We start from the raw sequence: 18490 nt of genomic DNA on the forward strand, positions 1-18490 counted from the left end.
CTGTGGCATAAGAAACTATGTAAAAGAAGAAACATCAAAGCTTCTACAATCTTGAAGTTAGTAGGAGCCAGCATTTCACCTGTTTTGAATAGCTTTGCTTCATGAAGAAACATTTAGAGAAAGCTAAGGGACAAAGAATGAGAATATTCATGTTTGTGGAGTGGGGATGGAGACACAGAACAGTTATTTTCATTCCGAGCAGACTTCTGTAGCCTGCTGAAGGCAGCTCAGGATCACTGCAATGCTTGAGGCTGCGCTTCTTGGCCTGGCACAGAGGGAGATGGGAACTCTGGGTTGCCCCTTGTTGCTCTCCTGCGAAGACTTGAGAAATCTGAGGCCCAAGGGCGGGCCTCTGAGAACTCTGGTTGCTTAGACTGTCTCTTCTGGAATGCTCTGAGAAGATGGCTGGAGTAGGGACAACACTATTGCAGGCTATTCTTGAACAGCTGAGGCTTTTCTGGGGACCAGAGTCTACCATGGCTTCTCTCCCAGACATGGATGTGTTTCCACCACAGCCAGCCAGCCGTGGTACCTTGGCCCTGGGTGGTGTGGCCCCTCTGGCATTTCTCACCTGCTTCAGGGGATCTTGAGATGCTGATGTGTCTCCCTTCCCCTTGGGGGAGAGTCACCTCCCTCCAGGTTGTCCTGAAACCTCCTCATAGGCTCACACGGGTCAAGGCAGTTGTTGGTCTTGATCTCATAGACAGTTGGTGATAGTAAGGTTACTTAGCAAGAGGGCTTGGCACCTGCTCTTCATCACTCCTTGTAGACGCTCACTCAGCAAAGGGTCTGACCTTGTTCTCATCACTCTATCCCAATCTCCCTGTTTTGCTTCTAAAGTAAAAAGGATTTGCCCCTTGTCCATATTCCAACAAGTCCGCTACAGCTAGTAATGACATGTGGCAGAATGGTAGGCAGACCATGGTCTCAGAGCATAAGGATGAATACCGCATAGCTTCCGCAAGTGACAAACGATTCTTTTTACATCAAGAGGGATAGTTTCATGGAGTAGAATGCAAAACTTCACCATACTTTTCAAGTTCAAGATGTCAAAGAAGTTTCATGCTTATTGGTGTGTTACCCTTCTCGTGTATTGGTGTACTTTAAAAAGCTTGAGAGCCTTAGCTTTAAAGGAGTGGAATTTGTGACATCTGTGAATTGTTTGCCTGTCTTTCAAACGTTGCTGTTACTTTTCTTCAGTAGAAGAAAATGGTAAGTTAAACTTGACTATTAGAGTCTATGAAATGTGCCTTCATGGCATCAATGATCTTAAATCCTCAAGATTTTTCTCCTGCATTCTGCTATTATGACAGAAGGCTGGCAGGTCTGAATTTGCTGTCCATGATCTTTGGTGTCATTGACCATGATTTTTAATTGTCTTGCCTCTGAGGGCTCATAAAAGATGTCCTGTGAGAATATTAATAGGGAAATTGCTGTTAATCCCCACAGACACTTAAGTATTAGTTCTCTTTTGTCGTGAGAGTTTAGTGTTCATGCCCAGTCCCAGGAGAGAGAGTGGTGTCTGAATGCTGTGCTGTCGTTAATTTGGCTTGGTTCTGTGTTCTTTGCTTTTTTATTTTTCTACGTAGAAAAAAAAATTACTCTGAGTTTCACCCATCTCTTCAGCCCTATTTGCGTGTGTAGCAAACATAGCAGAAATGTGCTGAACATGGTGTTTACTGGTTAAATCTCTTTGGCTGTTATTTAGAGCTTCGGGAAAAGGATTATTAAAGAATTTTTTTGAAACTCTTACTATGTAACCCCTATGGAATATAAAAAAGAAATATGATTTATTTTTAGGATTTAATCTAAAATTCATCTTAACAGTGATTAGACAGACAGCAATATAGTCTGGCTTAGGATCTGACTTGGCTGAGTAGTTGGGAAGATTTTATTAGAAGTCCATCAATTTGCATTTTGAAAACCTGTTTTTGATCTTATTGGCATTTGTAAACATTGGAATAATCCTTTCCATTTTTAAAAGAACCGAAGCTATTCTGTTAAAACACACTCAAATCTAAATATAAGTAATTTTTGTTATTTAGTAAGATGTTTTCCTCTGTTCTTTGGGAACTTGATGTCTTATTGGTAAACTTATACTAATGTAAAATTTTTAGTCAGTTACCTAATAACCCATTGTTTACAACTTTTTAAAATTAGTTTCTGGGTATTGAGTAATAAAGCATCCATTTTTTTATGCATCTGCTGTTCCCTACACTGTGCTTCAGATAGTAGGACTAAAAAGGTTAATGAGAGAATAGGGTTCTTTCAATGGCTTCCAGCAGAAAGGCATGAGAATCCCTGGATGAGGTCAGGTTCAGAGAAGGCTACGACTGAACAAATCTTGTCAAAACATTTTGGTATTCATTCCTTTTAACCCTTTTTATTCTTTGCAATTAAGAACATGGGGTTTGGGCTGGAGAGAGGCTTAGTGGCTAAGGCGCTTGCCTGCAAAGTCAAAGGACCCAGGTTCTATTCCCTAGACCCCACGTAAGCCAGGTACACAAGGGGGCACACACATCTGGAGTTTGTGTACAGTGGCTGGAGGTCTGACACACCCATTTTCTCTCATATCTCTCTCTCAAATAAATAAATAAAATACATTTTAAAAAAAGAATATGGAGTTTGAGTATCTAATTAGATTGTACCTGGGTACTGAGTAGCGGACAGCCAGTCTGCAAAGATAAATTAAGTAACATGCAGTGGGTTTTGACGAGTCTTAAGAGTTTTGGGGTCAGACCTTTTGAACAGCCGAATTTGGGGTTAGACTTGGTGCTTGAGAATGCTTTAGTCAGTGGAGCCTGGCTCAATTGGGTCAGCTATGAGGAGTGTTATGTGGGTAGTCTCGGCTGTAACAGGTGTTTGGCTTGGTGACCAGAAAAGGTAGCAGCCTGGTGAGCATCAAGAAGAGAGATCTAGGCCAAAGCTGAATGGAGAATGGGCTTATGCGGCATGGAAACTGAAGACTGGGCTGTGGGTTGCATTTTGGTGTTTCTCTTGGGGTGCCTGTGCAGCTGGGGTTCCCAGGGAGGGTAACAAGACAGCTGACCCGAAAGCAAAGCAGTAAGTTCAAGACAAAGAGTAAGTTCAAGACATATTCACCTTGAGGTACAGGTAGGATTCCCAGCCTGAGGCTTTCACCAACCACAACCTCCTTTGCTCTCTAGGACGCAGTGTGTACGAATGTCATTCATCTGTGGAGATAGCAGTTGAAGCGGTTGGAGAAAGTAGAGTAGAGAAAGGACAAAAAAAAAAAAAAAAAAAAAAAAGCCTTAGGAAGTAGGCAGTATTTCCCTCAGAAAGAAAAGATGGCAAGGAAAAGAAGAAATTGGGAGTTTAGGAGGAAATTTAGGCTGCCACACAGCATAGGAAGATTCAAAAAGAAAGGGTAGTCAGAGGGTGAAGTGGAGGGAGTGGTTGGAAGAAGGAGGCGATTGCCCTAGTAAGAGGAGTTTGGTACTGACAAGCAGTGAGTACAGGGAGAGTCCAGCGTAGAGTGAGCAGGGCACGGGCAGACATTTCTTGTTGCTACAGGGACTGGTGCCATGCACTGGCCTGTACTTCGTTACGGATGGAGTTCGAGTACTCTATTGCTTTTCTGTTTTCATACTTGTTAAGGACTTACTGTTCTGTCTCAGCTTCTAGGTATGTACTACTGTTGCAGAAGGGAAGTCCCAGCACTTAGGAGCCCACCTTCCAGTTAAACAAGACCAATCAAATGCTGCTGTTAGCAAGTAATCACTATTAATTTCTTTTTTTTTCGAGGTAGGGTCTCACTCTAGTCCAGGCTGACCTGGAACTCACTATGTAGTGTTAGGGTGGCCTTGAACTCACGGTGATCCACCTTCCTCTGCCTCCCAAGTGCTGGGATTAGGCGTGTGCTACCACTCCGGGCTAAAATTTCTTTTGATGGAAGGGTTCCACTTGTTTCCCATTTACAGTGAGGAGCTAGTCTGTAGTCCTTTCCACTCTGCCTCCCTGCCAGTTGACATACTTCTGGACCCTGCATAGAATTTGGATCATATTAATTAAAATGGCCAAGTTGTAGCACAGGTGGACTTTGCTCCATCATTTCAGTAGTGCTGGTGTTGGGCAGAGATGCAAACAGTGTAGTGGCATGCAACAGACTCGATGTTCAGCTCCTTTGCAAGAGCCTGAAGTACAGCTGTAAGGCCTCCTCATTGGAGCAGCTAACGTCCTGGAGTGGGGAGTCGCCGCGCTTGCATGGGCTCCACTGCTGTGCGCGTCTGTGCTTGCGTGGTTTACCATCTGCGCAAGCACACCGCACCGTCCGTTCTGAATGGTCCTTCTTCAGGGCTTCTTGCACCAAGAGAATTTGTTTGTTTAAAAGAGAGAAAAGAAATACACTTGGAGCACTGCCCAGAGTTCCTGGTCAGTGCTGTAGTGACCATTTCACCTCTTCAGAACGACTGCTTTGTTTCTTACATGTGGAAAGACTTGTCTGAAGCACAGATTTGAATTTCTCACCAACTTACTTCGTTACTCATTATTTCTCCCAACTATAAGTTAGTAAATAATAGCATAGAAGAGCTACTAATCATTGCTGGAAGTACAATATTTTAAAGAGTAAGAGTTTGATATTTCAAATTTTAGAATTGCAGTTTATTTGGAAAAATTTGCAAGTATGCCAAAGTAAAAATATTTAAAGCTTTTGCCAAAGAACTTTGATATATTAAGGTTGACATTTTATCAGTTTAAAGTTTTTAAACGTATTAACTTGAAATCTTTTTTATCCATTTAAAATTTACTTTAAAATCCTGCACCTCCTTCAGACATCTTCAGTTCTGATTTCTGGAATTAAGTTTCTTAAATTCTGTAGTTTCTGCTTATTCACCCTTCCTTTTCAGCATAAGCATGTCCGAGTTTACTTTATACCCGATTAAAAGCACCGTTTTCTTTAACCTGTCAGCAGCTCAGTTGAGCAGTCAAATGGCATTATTCGATATCTTGTCTGACATGAGGACAGCAGTCCAAAGAGAACGATATCACAAATTGGTGCCACACTTCAATAAATAGAGACATTTTATTTTGCACCAACCTAATTCAATCCAGTTCAGTTAACTCTTTTTTTCCCCTGAAGGACAGATCAAAAAAGGCAGCCATGAATGACTGAGCTGGTCATGTGTGTGACACACCAGTGTGTGCACACAAAGCCTAACCACCAGGAAGGGGGTCTCGGCTTTGGATTTCCAACAATACACAGAGTGAGTGCCTCGCCGGGAGCGCGCTGTGCTGAGCTGGGGCCCGCGCTCACTTGTTCGCCCAGGTACTGTGGGAGGAGCTGGGGCCACTGCCCCATAGCCTGTGATCTTGATTTTTTGTAAGAATCTTTAGACCCTTTCCAGGTGGTCATTGAATTTCTTCATAGCGTCACAAGAAAATGTTTTCCTTAAAATCCTATCACAGCCAATATAATAGCCATACTCATACCTCAATAACTTCTTCTTGAGACAAATACTGAAATGTGTACAGTGATAATAATATTCACTCTCAGGGATGTACTGAGGTGAGTTCATGTCCCCAAACATGACGTGCTTAAATTTTAATGTGAGAGGAAGTCATCATTTTTTAAAACAATGCCTTTTGCTCTTTGGGTCATGACTAAAGTCTTATGTTTGGGGTGAGAACCCTCCAGGGACTCCTTGTCCCTGCTACTTGTGTTCCAGTGTGCTGTGGTGACGACACTGACTAGCCTCCACTAGCCATGCCTTGTGTCTGTAGAGCCCTCCTCTAGGCCAGCCAGACTAGCTGCCCTTCCCCAGGGTCTGCAACCCTGCCTCTCCTATAAAGTAGGTCCTCCTCACTGCACGCTGTGAGGGGACACAGCTTTTCCCAGTTTGCTCTAATAATTATCACGTGTGCTATCCCTACCTCTGGTGAGTGAGGCTATACCGCATGATGGCTGGGTATTGCCCACTTAGTCCATGAGGCCCTCCAGAGGACTTACCATAATGCAGCTGGCTTGCACTGGGTCAGTTAGGATAGATTCTAGAACACGGTAGTGCTACCACTTACCAGTGGAAGGACCATACAAACCCTCTCCCTTATTTTTTTAAATGAATTTATGGATGATATGATGATATAAGACTGTATGACCACCCTAGCTTAAAAAACAGTGTGTCACAGTGCTACATAACCTTTATGAAATATTTTGTGGGACATCTTATATTTCTTAGTCACTGTTCTGTTTTACACATTAGTTCAGCAATCTTATGTGGGAGATAATTTTGTCAGTCTTGGTGTATAGGTTTGAGTGTGAAGACACACTCAAAGTTCAGTAACTTGCTCAAGGCTGCACCCCAGCCAGAGTAGATCTACAGTTTGAATTCATTTTACCCAGCTCCAAGGCCCTCAGCCACTTCTCTGCCTGTGAGCACCCTGGTGTGCTGTCATCCCTGAGTGTGAAATCCTCTGTCATTGAGAGGGACAGTGTGTTTCTTGAGCCAGCTATCAGGACAGGGAGAGGTACATCCCACTGTTCCCCTCATTGTGCTTCCTTGGGTTGAAAATGGGAGATGGTGGACGTCACCATTGGTTGCCCTTCCGTGGCACAGGGTGCTCTAGGATGAAGTCTTTTTATGCTTTGTTTTGTCGTCATTTTCAGCCACTCTTGGTGAGGCTCTTAAGGCTTTGCTGGTGCAGGGAAGTGATCCAGACTGGTGATCTCGGACTGGACAGGACACCATAAATATGGTGACATGCAGGGATGGGGACGTGTGGCAGCTACCTAAGACTTCAGTGGTGCACAGTGCATGTTTACTGCATGTTCCATGCTCACTGCCATGCTAAACTTTTTTTGTGTGTGTTTTGTTTTGTTTTTCGAGGTAGGGTCTCACTCCAGCTGAGGCTGATCTGTAATTCACTATGTAGTCTCAGGGTGGCCTCAAACTCACAGCAGTCCACCTACCTCTGCCTCCCGAGTGCTGAGATTAAAAGCGTGCGCCACCAAGCCCGGCACTAAACTTTTCTATAGGAGTTCTACTTGAAAAAACTAGCAGCCAGTTCTTGGAACCTAACTGCAAATTTTAGTCATAGCAGTGAACTTTTGGGTGCATGAGAAATCCTCTTGTACATGTACATATGCCTGGTAGGGTTTGCAGCTTAGATAGGATATGTACCTGCACCATTAACTCTGTCCCAGACGGGTTTCCCAGTGTCCATACTTCCTGTCATACTGTTAAGAGGTTTAAAAGTGAATTTCTTAAATCTTCAAAGGATTCCAATAATTGTACTGATACTATGAAGATAATGAAAAACTGTGCATCTTACAGTTGTCTTTTTTTGTTAATGTTTGTGGAATAAAAAGGGTCCAAGGACAGTAATATGCTTTGTAGTGATTCTGAGGCTAATACTCTTAAGACTGGGTGAAAATGAAGCTTGAAGAGCACCGATGAAATATTTACTCATCGGTGGCTTTGAAGTTGAGCTTCTCTGGGGTTGTGGTCCCCTTCCTAATGGACATGTTTCAAAGGAGAAAGTGGTTATGGCATTCCACTGTGAAGTTTTCTTATTCTCTGCACGGATGAAATCTGCTTTGTTTTGGTCTGTTTTGGACTTTAAGTTTTGGAAGCTAAACTACTTAGAAATCATATAATGAGAAGGATAGTTTCTCCCACTCTGAATTTGTTCTCATGTTAGGGTAATGTATGGAGCTTAATTTTTCTAATAAACCTAGCATTTAGACAAAAAGTGCCTTTGGTCTTTGGTGCTGTCAGCTCCGAACCCAAATTTACTTATTTCTCCATAGTTCTATTTCAGAAGGACTGAGGTGTGTGTGTGTGTGTGTGTGTGTGTGTGTGTGTGTGTGTGTGTGTATTTACATCAAATGAGTAATATATTATAAACACTAGTTGTATAAAGTACCTTGTTGAGGTAAGTCATACTTAAATATATTAGACACTACATACTGAACATGTGTGGCTCTTCAGTTCTAATGACAACTAGAAGGTTTTCTTTCAGGGTGTAAAACTTCAAGAATGTTGAGTAAATATATTTTATTCTACATCTTGGAATAAACCTCACTCATCTAATGTGGCTTAAGAACTTTCTATTTTTGTGTTTCCTCTGATTTGGCCTATGACACACCTTTAACATTTATTTTATGTTTCATTACTTAGCTTTCATATGAATCCGACATGCCATGAAGACCTCAGGAAAATCCCGGTAAGTTGCAGTGAGGTTAGAGAATTATCAGAGAACAAGCCTGGTTTTTTCTAGAACATGCTCCTAAAACTGTCTTGTTGACTGCCTCCGCTGCATAAAATGCTATAGATCAGTATGATGATTTGGGGAAAAAAGAAAGAAGGAAGGTGAGGTTCAGACCTTGTTTTCGATTCACGAGAGGTTGTGGTGTCTATACGATCAGCTAAAGTTCATGCAAATATAGCTAGAAATGAAAGCTTTCCAGGATATATGCATTTTGTTTATAGACTGCTCTAAAATTAATACAAAAGTTGTACGTCAAAGTCAGTGTCATAGTTTTGAAATAAGACCAGTGTATTTGGTAGTTGAAACAAGAATGGAGAGAGAACAAAGCTGTTTGTTAACGTACCACACTGGGTAACCAAGTTAACCAGGGAAGTATTGGGAAAAACAAATACCTCAGAGCACTTGTCTTCAAGTCACAGAACAAATATGTCCTCAGGATCAGCAGCGACCCCACTAAATGTACTCGTGGAGTTTTCAAGTGTCCACATCTGTATATTACTGTTATCTGAAGCCCTGGTCACATGGCAATTCACTGCATCTGCTGTCAGCCTGTGAGTGCTCACCTAGAGACCAAGTTTCTCTGCGATGGCATGACACGTGTTCGTCGGGAAAGCTGCCTGCTCACTGGGTGACAGAAGTAGACCTGTATTTCAAGATTGCTGGTAGTTATGGTTTCACCCATCTGTCCTTAATGTGTGTGATCCAGATGTATAGTAAGACTTTTCAAGTGGTCACATGTCACAACTTTCTGGGATATGATATGCCTAAAAGAAGTCAAAGTGGGTTAGAATTTATTTTATAAACCATTTTAAAGGCGGTTGTCTGTCTTTAAAATTGTAAGAAGCATTAGAGAAGTGCAGGACTTGGTGATGTTTTTACTGTTTTCTGTAAATGATTTGTAAGTTTTGATGTTTCATAAATACTCACGTCTTTACAGTGTGGCAGTCTGGCAAGAGCCGTCAGGATGTGTGCAGCCAGCCTTTGATCAGATAGGGAGATGAATCCGATCAGGCCGCTGCTTCATCTCAAACGAAAAGCAACATCAAAAAATTGATTTAATGTGTAGCCATTGTTTATTAAGTAACCTTAATTACAATTTCTAGGTGCCTGTAAATGTACTTTTCCAAATCTTGTAATTTATTGCTGTAAAAGCATCCTTAGAATTCTTTAAAGAAATAAAATGTGAAAATTGTTTTAGTTAAAGGATTTAAAGGTGATAAAAGAATCCTTGATGTGTGATTATTTTCCCCTAGAATACTAACTTTTCTAAATGACAGTTAAAGGATTACTAGGTGTTGTTAATTTACTGCGAGATACAATTAAGAGGAGAAAACCCGTCCTCGCACAGATTGTTTGTGAGCAAAAGTATTTGAACAATTTTTATGTTGAAGATTAGAAGATGTTTGAAGTAATTTACATGAAGTTCTCCAGTAATAGCCATGCGCCAAGTTATTTTCTCCCCTTCTGGATGTAGTATTGTGTAATTAAGTTTGTATGTCGTCTATGCGGGTGCCAACACCTGTCTGTGGAGGCGCGGTGTTTAAGCAGGAGCAGTAGCCAGTTGAAAGGGCAGTGTGAGCTCTTTAAGGCCTAATTAAGAACTGAAAGGGAGATGAAGGGAGGAGGACAAAAGATGTGAAAGTAGCTGAGATGATATTCCCAGAGCAAAGTTCCTCATTAGAACAATAATGAGATGATCAGAGAATGCCAAGCCTTCATCTTCTCCCTCTCTCGCTCCTTGGATGTCAGCTTGTACCCCACCAATATTTGGTTACCAGGACAACCTTTCTTTAAATCTTCAGTTATTTTGAGTCCCAATAACTTGCCTTTGTGTAAATTTAAATATTGAAAAATATATATTTCCCAATTTAAAAGGCTAGATTATGTGTACAGTAAAAATAGATCACTAATAATTCTCAGTCTTATGTACTCTTAAATTTAAAATTCTGATGAAAAACTTTATGTAATAAATCTGTTGTGCTGTCACCTGACCTCCATTCTTATATATCTTCACATGGAATTTTTGTAGCAGAGGTGGGATAGGAATGAGAAAGGATTGGTTGTGAAAGAACAGAAGAAATTTTTACATTAAATTCAAAATAGGAAGACATCTTAAAAACACATGTGCTGTCTTCATGGAGCACTGTAAGAAAGAACACTGCATCCTCAGAAATCCCATCCTACACTGCCAGTTTGGTCTTTACCAGTTTGAAGGTTGAACTTCCTGTTTTTCCCAAGTAATAGTAAATGTGTCTTTTGAAACAACAATTTTTATATTTTTCTGCAAGTTTTTTCTTTCAGCAAACTAGTTTTTGTAACCAGAAAACATTTTAACTTTATGTTGTTTTTATTACTAATATCTTTCCTTTGAAGTTATAAACAGAAGGACATATATATGTATATGGAGAGAGAGAGAGCGAGAGAGAGAGAGAGAGAGAGTGAGTGATCTGTCATTATAAGATTTCATATGCCTAAAATTAGAAGGTTTACATGGTTCTCAAATACTGAGTAAAATCTGGAACTAAGCCTGAAACTGTTTCTAATTATTTTATATTCTGTTCCAAAGTATAGTTTATAATACATGTGCTTCTAAGATGTCTTCCTATCCAGAAACTTTATGCAGAAATTTGGGATAAAGTTTTCACCTAAAAGGATGAAAGGAAGCTTTACTGAGGAGAAAAGTGATAAATTTTGAGGGTGTCTTCTGTGCACATTAGTGGGAAAAGGGAAAACAAATAATTTATCTGTATATTATTCATTATGGCTATAAAGTATCAAACAATGTTCTGAAATGTTAGATTATTTTGATATTCAGTTCATTTATTTATGGCATTAATTAAGAAAGTTTTTGACATGCCTTTCATCTTCGGTGTCTTGAGAGGAATGCTAAAACTTTTAACTATACTAGAGTTCTACAAAATGAAACATTACTGATACACTATTAAATGTAACTGTGCAAATGATTTTTAAATGCATGTCATCACTTAATTAGTTTGAAGCAATCAGCTGGTTTATATATAATTTCATTAAGGTTAGTCAAATAGATGTGCTAAATTCAGAAGAAAAACATAAAACAAAACCAGTTGGGAAGAGCCCATTTAGTTTAATTTCTTGAATCACTGTAATTCTCACATGAAATTTTTTTCAGTAAATATTTTATTAAAAAACAAAATCACATTAGTTGGATCTTATTACTTTTAAGAATATAGTTCAGAAAAATCACCCTGTGGGTCACAAGATTATAGACTTGAAAGGGGCTAAGGGATGGTCTCATTTATCAGTGGGGAGTGAGACCCAGTTTGATTTCTCCTTCAAATTTACCTATCATACATACTTTAGCCTATACTGGACACATTTCAAAACCATGTGTGTGTATTTATGATCTGTCTTGTGGACTTACTGTGTAAAAGTGCTTTTGGTAATGAATGCTTTATGAAGATACAACTAACAAATTTAACACAATAAATTACATTTCAAGCTACTTACAGCCATTTAATATTATCTTTGTGTATAGAATTAATCTGAAAGAAAAGAATCAAAATTAAGCCAACTCTTTTCTCTAAAATTTTCCATGGATGGGTTGAGAAGCAATACTTGAAATGGTTCTAGTACAAAGGTAATATTAATTTATAACATTACATCTTTCCCAGTTGCCAATGCAAAGTTAAGTTCATTGTTTCAAACTACATAATAGAATTTAAACTCACTTTCCTGTAATATTCTGCTCATTCCTATTAACTCATGTCTGCAGTGTCACAGCAGCTCTGCTGTCCTTTCCTTTGAACAACCTCACCCACTCTTTTAATTTTTAATTTTCCAAGAGCATAGCTTCCATCTTCATTTCTGTCTGGAGGCCTCAGCAGTTTCTCAATCTCCGCAAGAAAACGTGTAAAAGCCCTCCTGGTGGTGCTCTGTGTGCCTCATGGTGCGGTCAGGAGCTTCGTGCCAGCCTCTCAGCTTTCTGTTTGTCCTCCTGGTGCTAGACTTAGAGCCTTGCTTGCTAATTGTCCAGGCTAACTCCCTACCTGCAGCATGTGGGGGTAACTGTCTCCCCACAAAGCTTTGGGTCTAGGGAATGGAAAAGGAATGTTTCTCTTCAATGACCCAAATGGAACTGAGGTTCCCTTTTGGGGGCTGCCTTGGGGTAGCAGCGGTGGTGAAGAGCTTGGCATTGAAGTTCTGGACACATTGCACATTCAAAGTAAATTCTGAAAATGGGAAAGACATGTAATTTCTGTTTGAAGAAAAGTCTTTCTGTATTCACCATTCCCTATTCCCCTCCACAGAATGGATTCTTTCAGTCCTGTCTTATGAGAAGAAATCGAATTTCCTCAATATTTTAGTTGATTTTTCCTAAAACCAAATGGAAATCTTCTGAACAAAAATGATGAAAACTGTTTTGAGTGTGGGTTTTACTGCTCAAAGTGTGTTCAAGGGCACAAGAACTTCTATTTATATCTGGGCACTTTGCATGAAAATCGAAATTCTGCATGGGAGGAATTGGGGACTATGTGACAGTGCCCATTCTTATTATGGGAAGTACCTTTCTTTAGCTTTTGACATCACACTAATTAGAACCTTTACTAATCAGAAGGGTAAAGCAGAACCCTTTTTGGTTATATCTGTGCTTTATTTCAAAAGAATTTTGGCCAATAAGGCTCACTGGGTAAGTAAAATGACAGAGAGAATTTTGATTTCTTAACCATAAATGTGAACATGGTTGTAGTTGAACTCTTACATTTCCTGACAACTGAGGCAAAAAGAGAACTAACATACACTAAATGGCCATGGCTCTTGGGAGCTGGAAATGGATCTGTCACGCAGGAGAAAAAGCTCTTACTTGCCTCTATGCTAAGACAGAGTTCTGAGGGGCTTTCGGAGGATGCTCTGGATTCATTCCAAATGCTTTGACCATTTTTAGTGAATTAGAGAAAGATTAATGTTGCTGCTTCTCATATCTGTCTTCAGCAAAAAGTCAAGACCCAAGTGTCAATCTCTGCTCAGCTAAGCAGCTCCAGGAGGACAGTGTCCACTGTGCAGTTCTTGGTAGCTTACAAGTTCCTCCAATTTCATTCTGCAGATGCTCTGTTGTAACCCATCTTTGCTGTACTAGCTAACTTGTAGTTCTAGTGAAGGAACACTCTTCTCCCCCATGCTGTGCTGGGGAAGAAGGCCTTTTGCATGTCAGGCAAATGCTCTGCCACTGCTTTCATATAGGTTAGTTCTAAAGGCTATAGTCAGTCTCTGGCACGAGGAAGTCGTTGACCTTGTAAAAATGGAAATGCATTTTGGACACAGAGTTCTATTCAGGGCTTTGGTTCATCTGTCCTTGTTCCAGCCTGGGGTTGACTGGCCAGTCTGGGAAGTAGTCCTAACTGAGACAAGAGGGAAACTTCATCTGCTTCTACAAAATGATAAGGTTGAAGTTGTGAACATAGTTAGTGTGCATGCCTGATACCCCCACCTGCTAAAGTGACCTGCGTCCTGTTGCAGGACAGCAATCCTTTTGATGCCACGGCCGGGTACCGGAGTCTGACCTATGAAGAGGTGCTGCAGGAGCTGGCAAAGCACAAAGAACTCCTCCGCAGGAAAGACACCCATATCCGGGAGCTCGAGGACTACATTGACAACCTCCTGGTCAGGGTGATGGAGGAGACACCCAGCATCCTCCGAGTGCCCTATGAGCCATCCAGGAAAGCTGGCAAGTTCTCCAACACTCAGTAGAGCCAAGGGCACTGGGCTTGTAATTGGGGAGAAAAAGTGTGAGAGAAAGAGGGAAGGAAGGGAAATGTGTTGCTGGAAGAGACTGTACTACCAGGCTTTATTTTATACCTTCCTTCTTCATTATGAAACATTGTCTTACCTGTAAATACTAACAGGGACTATCAAGAGTGACCTTTGAAGTGAACAAGACTCTAAACTGTCACAGTGAAACCGGCCATAGTCTTAGTCTCAGCGAGTGACCAGTTCCGGGTTCACTTGGGTGCTGGTGCTAGACCTCCACTCTGCCATGGGCCCAGAAATCTCTTCAGAAGTCCACGAGTAATTCCTCAGGAATAGGTTTTTCCATGAAGCAGAACGACACTGTGGCTGGATTCCCAGAAGTCATCTGTGCTTTTAGCTTCAGGAATGCCAGTCACTGCAAACACTACTAATGACAGTTTCTATCTGCATCCCTATGTGCGTACATGAATGACACCGTCTATATGTAAAGTACATGCATATACCTCATATACACATGTGTGCTTAGAACATTTAAGTCAGCTGGTTAGGATACCAGTCTTTTAGTCTAAAACGGCCTTTGCAGTATTGATACAGGCTGGTCATCACTACAAGCTGTCCAACGCTATAGAGAACTGCTTTAAATCACTCTGTACTTTGTGAACCCAGATATCAAGTGAGCTGAAGCATCTATCTAACTCTATCATCAAACTTTAGCTTCCCCCCAGCCCCCAAAAAGTGATGATCTGAGGTCTTTTTTTAAAAAAGAATTAAAATTTTAGGGAACCAGTCCACTGCAGCATGAATTTCTTTCAGTTAATGTTGACCTAACATTGGGGTTTTATTTCAGCAGAAAATAAGCTGATGCAATTTGTTTTGTTGACGTGCAGCCTTCACATCATTAGCAAAGAAAATACTACAGACTTCTATCATCAGGTGGGGTAGAGCTGGTGATGTCTGGTGTCTGATAACCCAGAGCAGCAGACACATTCCAGGGATGAAGTAGGCTGGGCTTCAAGTCCCCTAAACAATAGACCAGATGGCTTTCTTCTTTGGGTCTCCAACCACAATAAGACATGAATGTGAGAGCCCATCCTTATGAGTGTGACATCACACACTATTCCACACCCACCCGGAAGAGTTGATTTCTACACCAGGACGGGGCTTTTTGCAAGTCTACATTCCCAGATTAGTGTTAGGAAATGTACACTGAAAGACAATGTAAAGAGACAATGACATAACAGCATCACTAATCATCAGCCTTTACAATCTAAGGTCCTACAGAGCGGATCTCTGTCAGGCCATCTGCATGTCTAGCCCTCAACTCCCCAGTCCTCTAATGAATGCATTTTTCTAATATTTATCTCTGGTCAGATTTATTGAAAGTTAAACAAAAAAAGCAGAGATAGTAGTTCTACTTGTTTTCATGTTTTGAATCAAAGTCCTTGGTCAAGGGTACACTCATAAACTAAAACTCCTTGTTGCCTATGTTACCTGAGTTTCGTTAGTTTCCCTATAAAAACAAGCATTTTGAAATTGCAAAAACTTAAGTACTTTTCTACAATTTAAAAATGGAAGGAAAAAATAAGTTTCATCAATTTTTATCTCTGCTTATAATGAAAGTTATTCTGCAGTAAGCTTTAGAATCTAGTGTAGGATTTTCTTTTCCTCTTTGAGGTCTTAGTAGTTATTTTTAATGGTACTATTTTAAATATACATTTACTAAACTTTACAAAATTACTAACACTTTTCTCATGGCATTGAGAATCTTCTTAAACCTTTTAAAGCACCAAAATCCATGTGTTTTCATATTATGACAGGTATGTGCAGATATTGTAATACACGTTGACCAAATTTGGTCTTTCTAGAATGAACCTGAGATGTCAGTTTTATACTGGGAATACATTTTTCCATAAGGCTCATTGGAAAGTATGGTTCTGACACTGCTGCTCTTGTTTATAGTCAGTTTGTTTTTAAGAAACAGTTCTTTGCCTCTGTAAGAATTACGTAGACTTATCCCTTCGTGGGTTTTTGACGGTAACCAAGTCAGTATTTTTATCTTCAGAGTCTGAAGCAAAGCTCTGTGTAGCTGGAGTCCTGTGGCTGGGGAGGGTTTTCAAAGTATGGCTTGTAGTCAGCTGAGAACAAAATCTGAAACATGTATTGTGCTTACTTATATCACACTTCTCACTCCATGAAACCCAGAGTAAACTTACTACATACTTTTCATAATCAGTCAGCCTAACAAAAACCAAGAAGGAAAGCAGGCTCCTGAGTGACCATAGTGTTTCCGGGCATTGGTGGACGTGCACACTGCACAGTCTTAGTTGTGGACATCATAGGGAAAAGACCAGAAAGATAACTTAGTTTATGTAACTAAAAGTTCTAATGTTTTGTTTTTTCTAGTAGTTTAAAATTGGAAATAAATGTCTGTGAGTTCATTAAATAGTGCACAATACACTAGATTTATAAGCTGGTTTTACTGCTGCTTGTTTGCCTAAGAATACATGCTCAAAACTTTTCTACAAGAGGATTTCTAAAAAATGCAGAATTGATATTTATCTGAAGCCCATTATAGGCTAACACACTTGTGCTACATAATGAAACTATTTCTCTTTGTTTAAAAGCAGTGTTATTTTACCGCCAGTCTCCTCCCAGCTGTCAAATGTGGCTTTGGCAGTATTGCCCACCCCACCCTGCCACTGGGGCTCCAGAATTCATTCATTGAGCACCACGGTCATTACTGAGAATTGTACATACAGTACTGTGTAGCCCATTCATAAAAAGTGCCGTAAGTGCTGCCTCTTGCTGCTGTCTCCTGCACTGAGCGTGGCTTTGCCCTCCTCCCGTGAACATAGTATTCTCCATAGATTACACATAACCACATCTCTTGCTTTTGGCAGTAAATCAAGATTTAGTTGTAATTTTCCAGCTGTGAAAATGTTGCCTCGTATTTGAAAGGGTTTCGTGAACAGAAACCCAAGTCAAACTAAGTCATTAGTGACAGACCTATCTTCTTCTTGTCCTTCCTTCACCATCACCACCACCCCACCTCACCAACTCCTGCCTCCTCCCACACCAGGGCCTCTATGAACAATACAGAAATCAAGAGTAAGAACACCTGCCTCCACACTCACAGTTGCACTAACTAACGTTTTTCGTTTCCTCTGTCACAATCATTTTTTAATGTATAAATGCACTACCTAAGATCTATACAGCAAGCTGCAACTTTGACGTCCACGTACGCATCTGTCCTGTAGGTGCGGCAGGTGTCGCGTGTGTGCCAGTGAAGTGGAGAGCATGCGCACCCATTCAGTCTCTCTGCAGTAGAGGAGAAGAATCACACTGCCGGCTTGTGGTAGTAGATGAGAGGGTCTGTCAGCACGCATGGAAAGCCCCCATTTTCCTAGATTTATAAATTTACTAATCCAAATGCCATCGTTGGAAGTATTTAATATGCAATAGGTAGCGCCTTAACTAATTAATCTTCATATGACGGTTTCTGATCTATTTAATAAGAATGCAGAAGCTCTTCAAGCACTGAACTAGAGCTGACGTTTTACTTCATTTATTTCCTGTCCAAAAAAAAAAAAAAAAATGCTTTTATAGTGGAGTTATAGCCTGTTACCTAATGATACATTTGGGCCTATTAACCTCCAAAGCTTCCAGGTGGTTTATATTGTGAGGTACAAAAACATGCTGCAGATCTAGAAATGTGTATATTTCGCAAGTATTTGAATGATGTAAGCATTATTTATAATGGAAGAGTATTGCACTTACCTTCTTAAGTAAATGATTAGTAACTTATATACATTTTTGTAGGTACAAACTCAAAAGTATATAAACATTGTATAATGTGACAGTTGTATAATTTATGTAATCTGATGCATGAATCAGAATTTTTATATATGATTATTGATTTGTTATAGTTGATTAAAGTGTTTGAACTTAACCCAGTGGCCAGGCTTCTTATTGCAGATGGAACTATTCCTATCATTCATCCCTACATGAGTCTTGACTGTCTCAGGAAACACCTAGAAAAAGCCCCTCGTGTGGGGCGCTGTGGCAGGTCTGCTGTACGACCTGAAGACTTGCTTCTGTGAGTGTGGTTCTGAAGAGTCCTGTGGAGGAGAAGCTTCTGAGCACTTTGGAGTGAGATCTCTTCAGCACATGTGGGGAAGGATGCCCGAGTGTGTTCGTGTCCTCAGATGGGAGGAGTTTGAGATTAGGGAGAAACTGGCTTCAAGTGCTCACCTTCAGACTAAGGCCCATGCCACGAGCTTTCTCCTTTTGTATTCTTTCATTCATTCCTCCCAACGACCCTCTAAGGTAGAGGATGGACAAGGGTTCAGAGGGCTGTTCTGCTCCCCTGTTCCCTGGCTCCATCATATGCAGGGCTTTCTCCTCAGTCTGCAGAAATAAAGGCTTTGGGGGCAGTTGAGAGTAGAAAGCTTTTACTGTTAACACTAATGTGGCCATCTTTCATGCTCATGTCTTCCTTTCAATACCTGTCTCATGAATATTTCTGTTCAAATGGACT

General features: G+C 40.5%; 1 protein-coding gene across 3 annotated transcripts in view; it reads left to right on the plus strand.

The window, feature by feature from the left end:
* The window catches only part of Rab11fip2 (RAB11 family interacting protein 2), a 37286-nt gene extending 19728 nt beyond the window's left edge, over positions 1–17558 (plus strand). The window contains exons 4-5 of one of the 3 annotated variants that reach the window (XM_045154170.1): positions 8139–8184; positions 9167–9283. In XM_045154170.1, the coding sequence (XP_045010105.1) occupies positions 8139–8184; positions 9167–9214 (94 nt within the window). In that variant the 3' untranslated portion in view covers positions 9215–9283. Of the gene's footprint in view, positions 1–8138; positions 8185–8665; positions 8755–9166; positions 9284–13722 lie in introns of those variants that run through there. The other 2 variants (XM_045154172.1, XM_004659215.2) reach the window with 2 other exon arrangements.
* The last annotated feature ends 932 nt before the right edge of the window (positions 17559–18490 follow it).

The sequence above is a fragment of the Jaculus jaculus genome, chromosome 1, assembly GCF_020740685.1.
Source record: "Jaculus jaculus isolate mJacJac1 chromosome 1, mJacJac1.mat.Y.cur, whole genome shotgun sequence".
In the NCBI taxonomy this organism is placed as follows: domain Eukaryota; kingdom Metazoa; phylum Chordata; class Mammalia; order Rodentia; family Dipodidae; genus Jaculus; species Jaculus jaculus.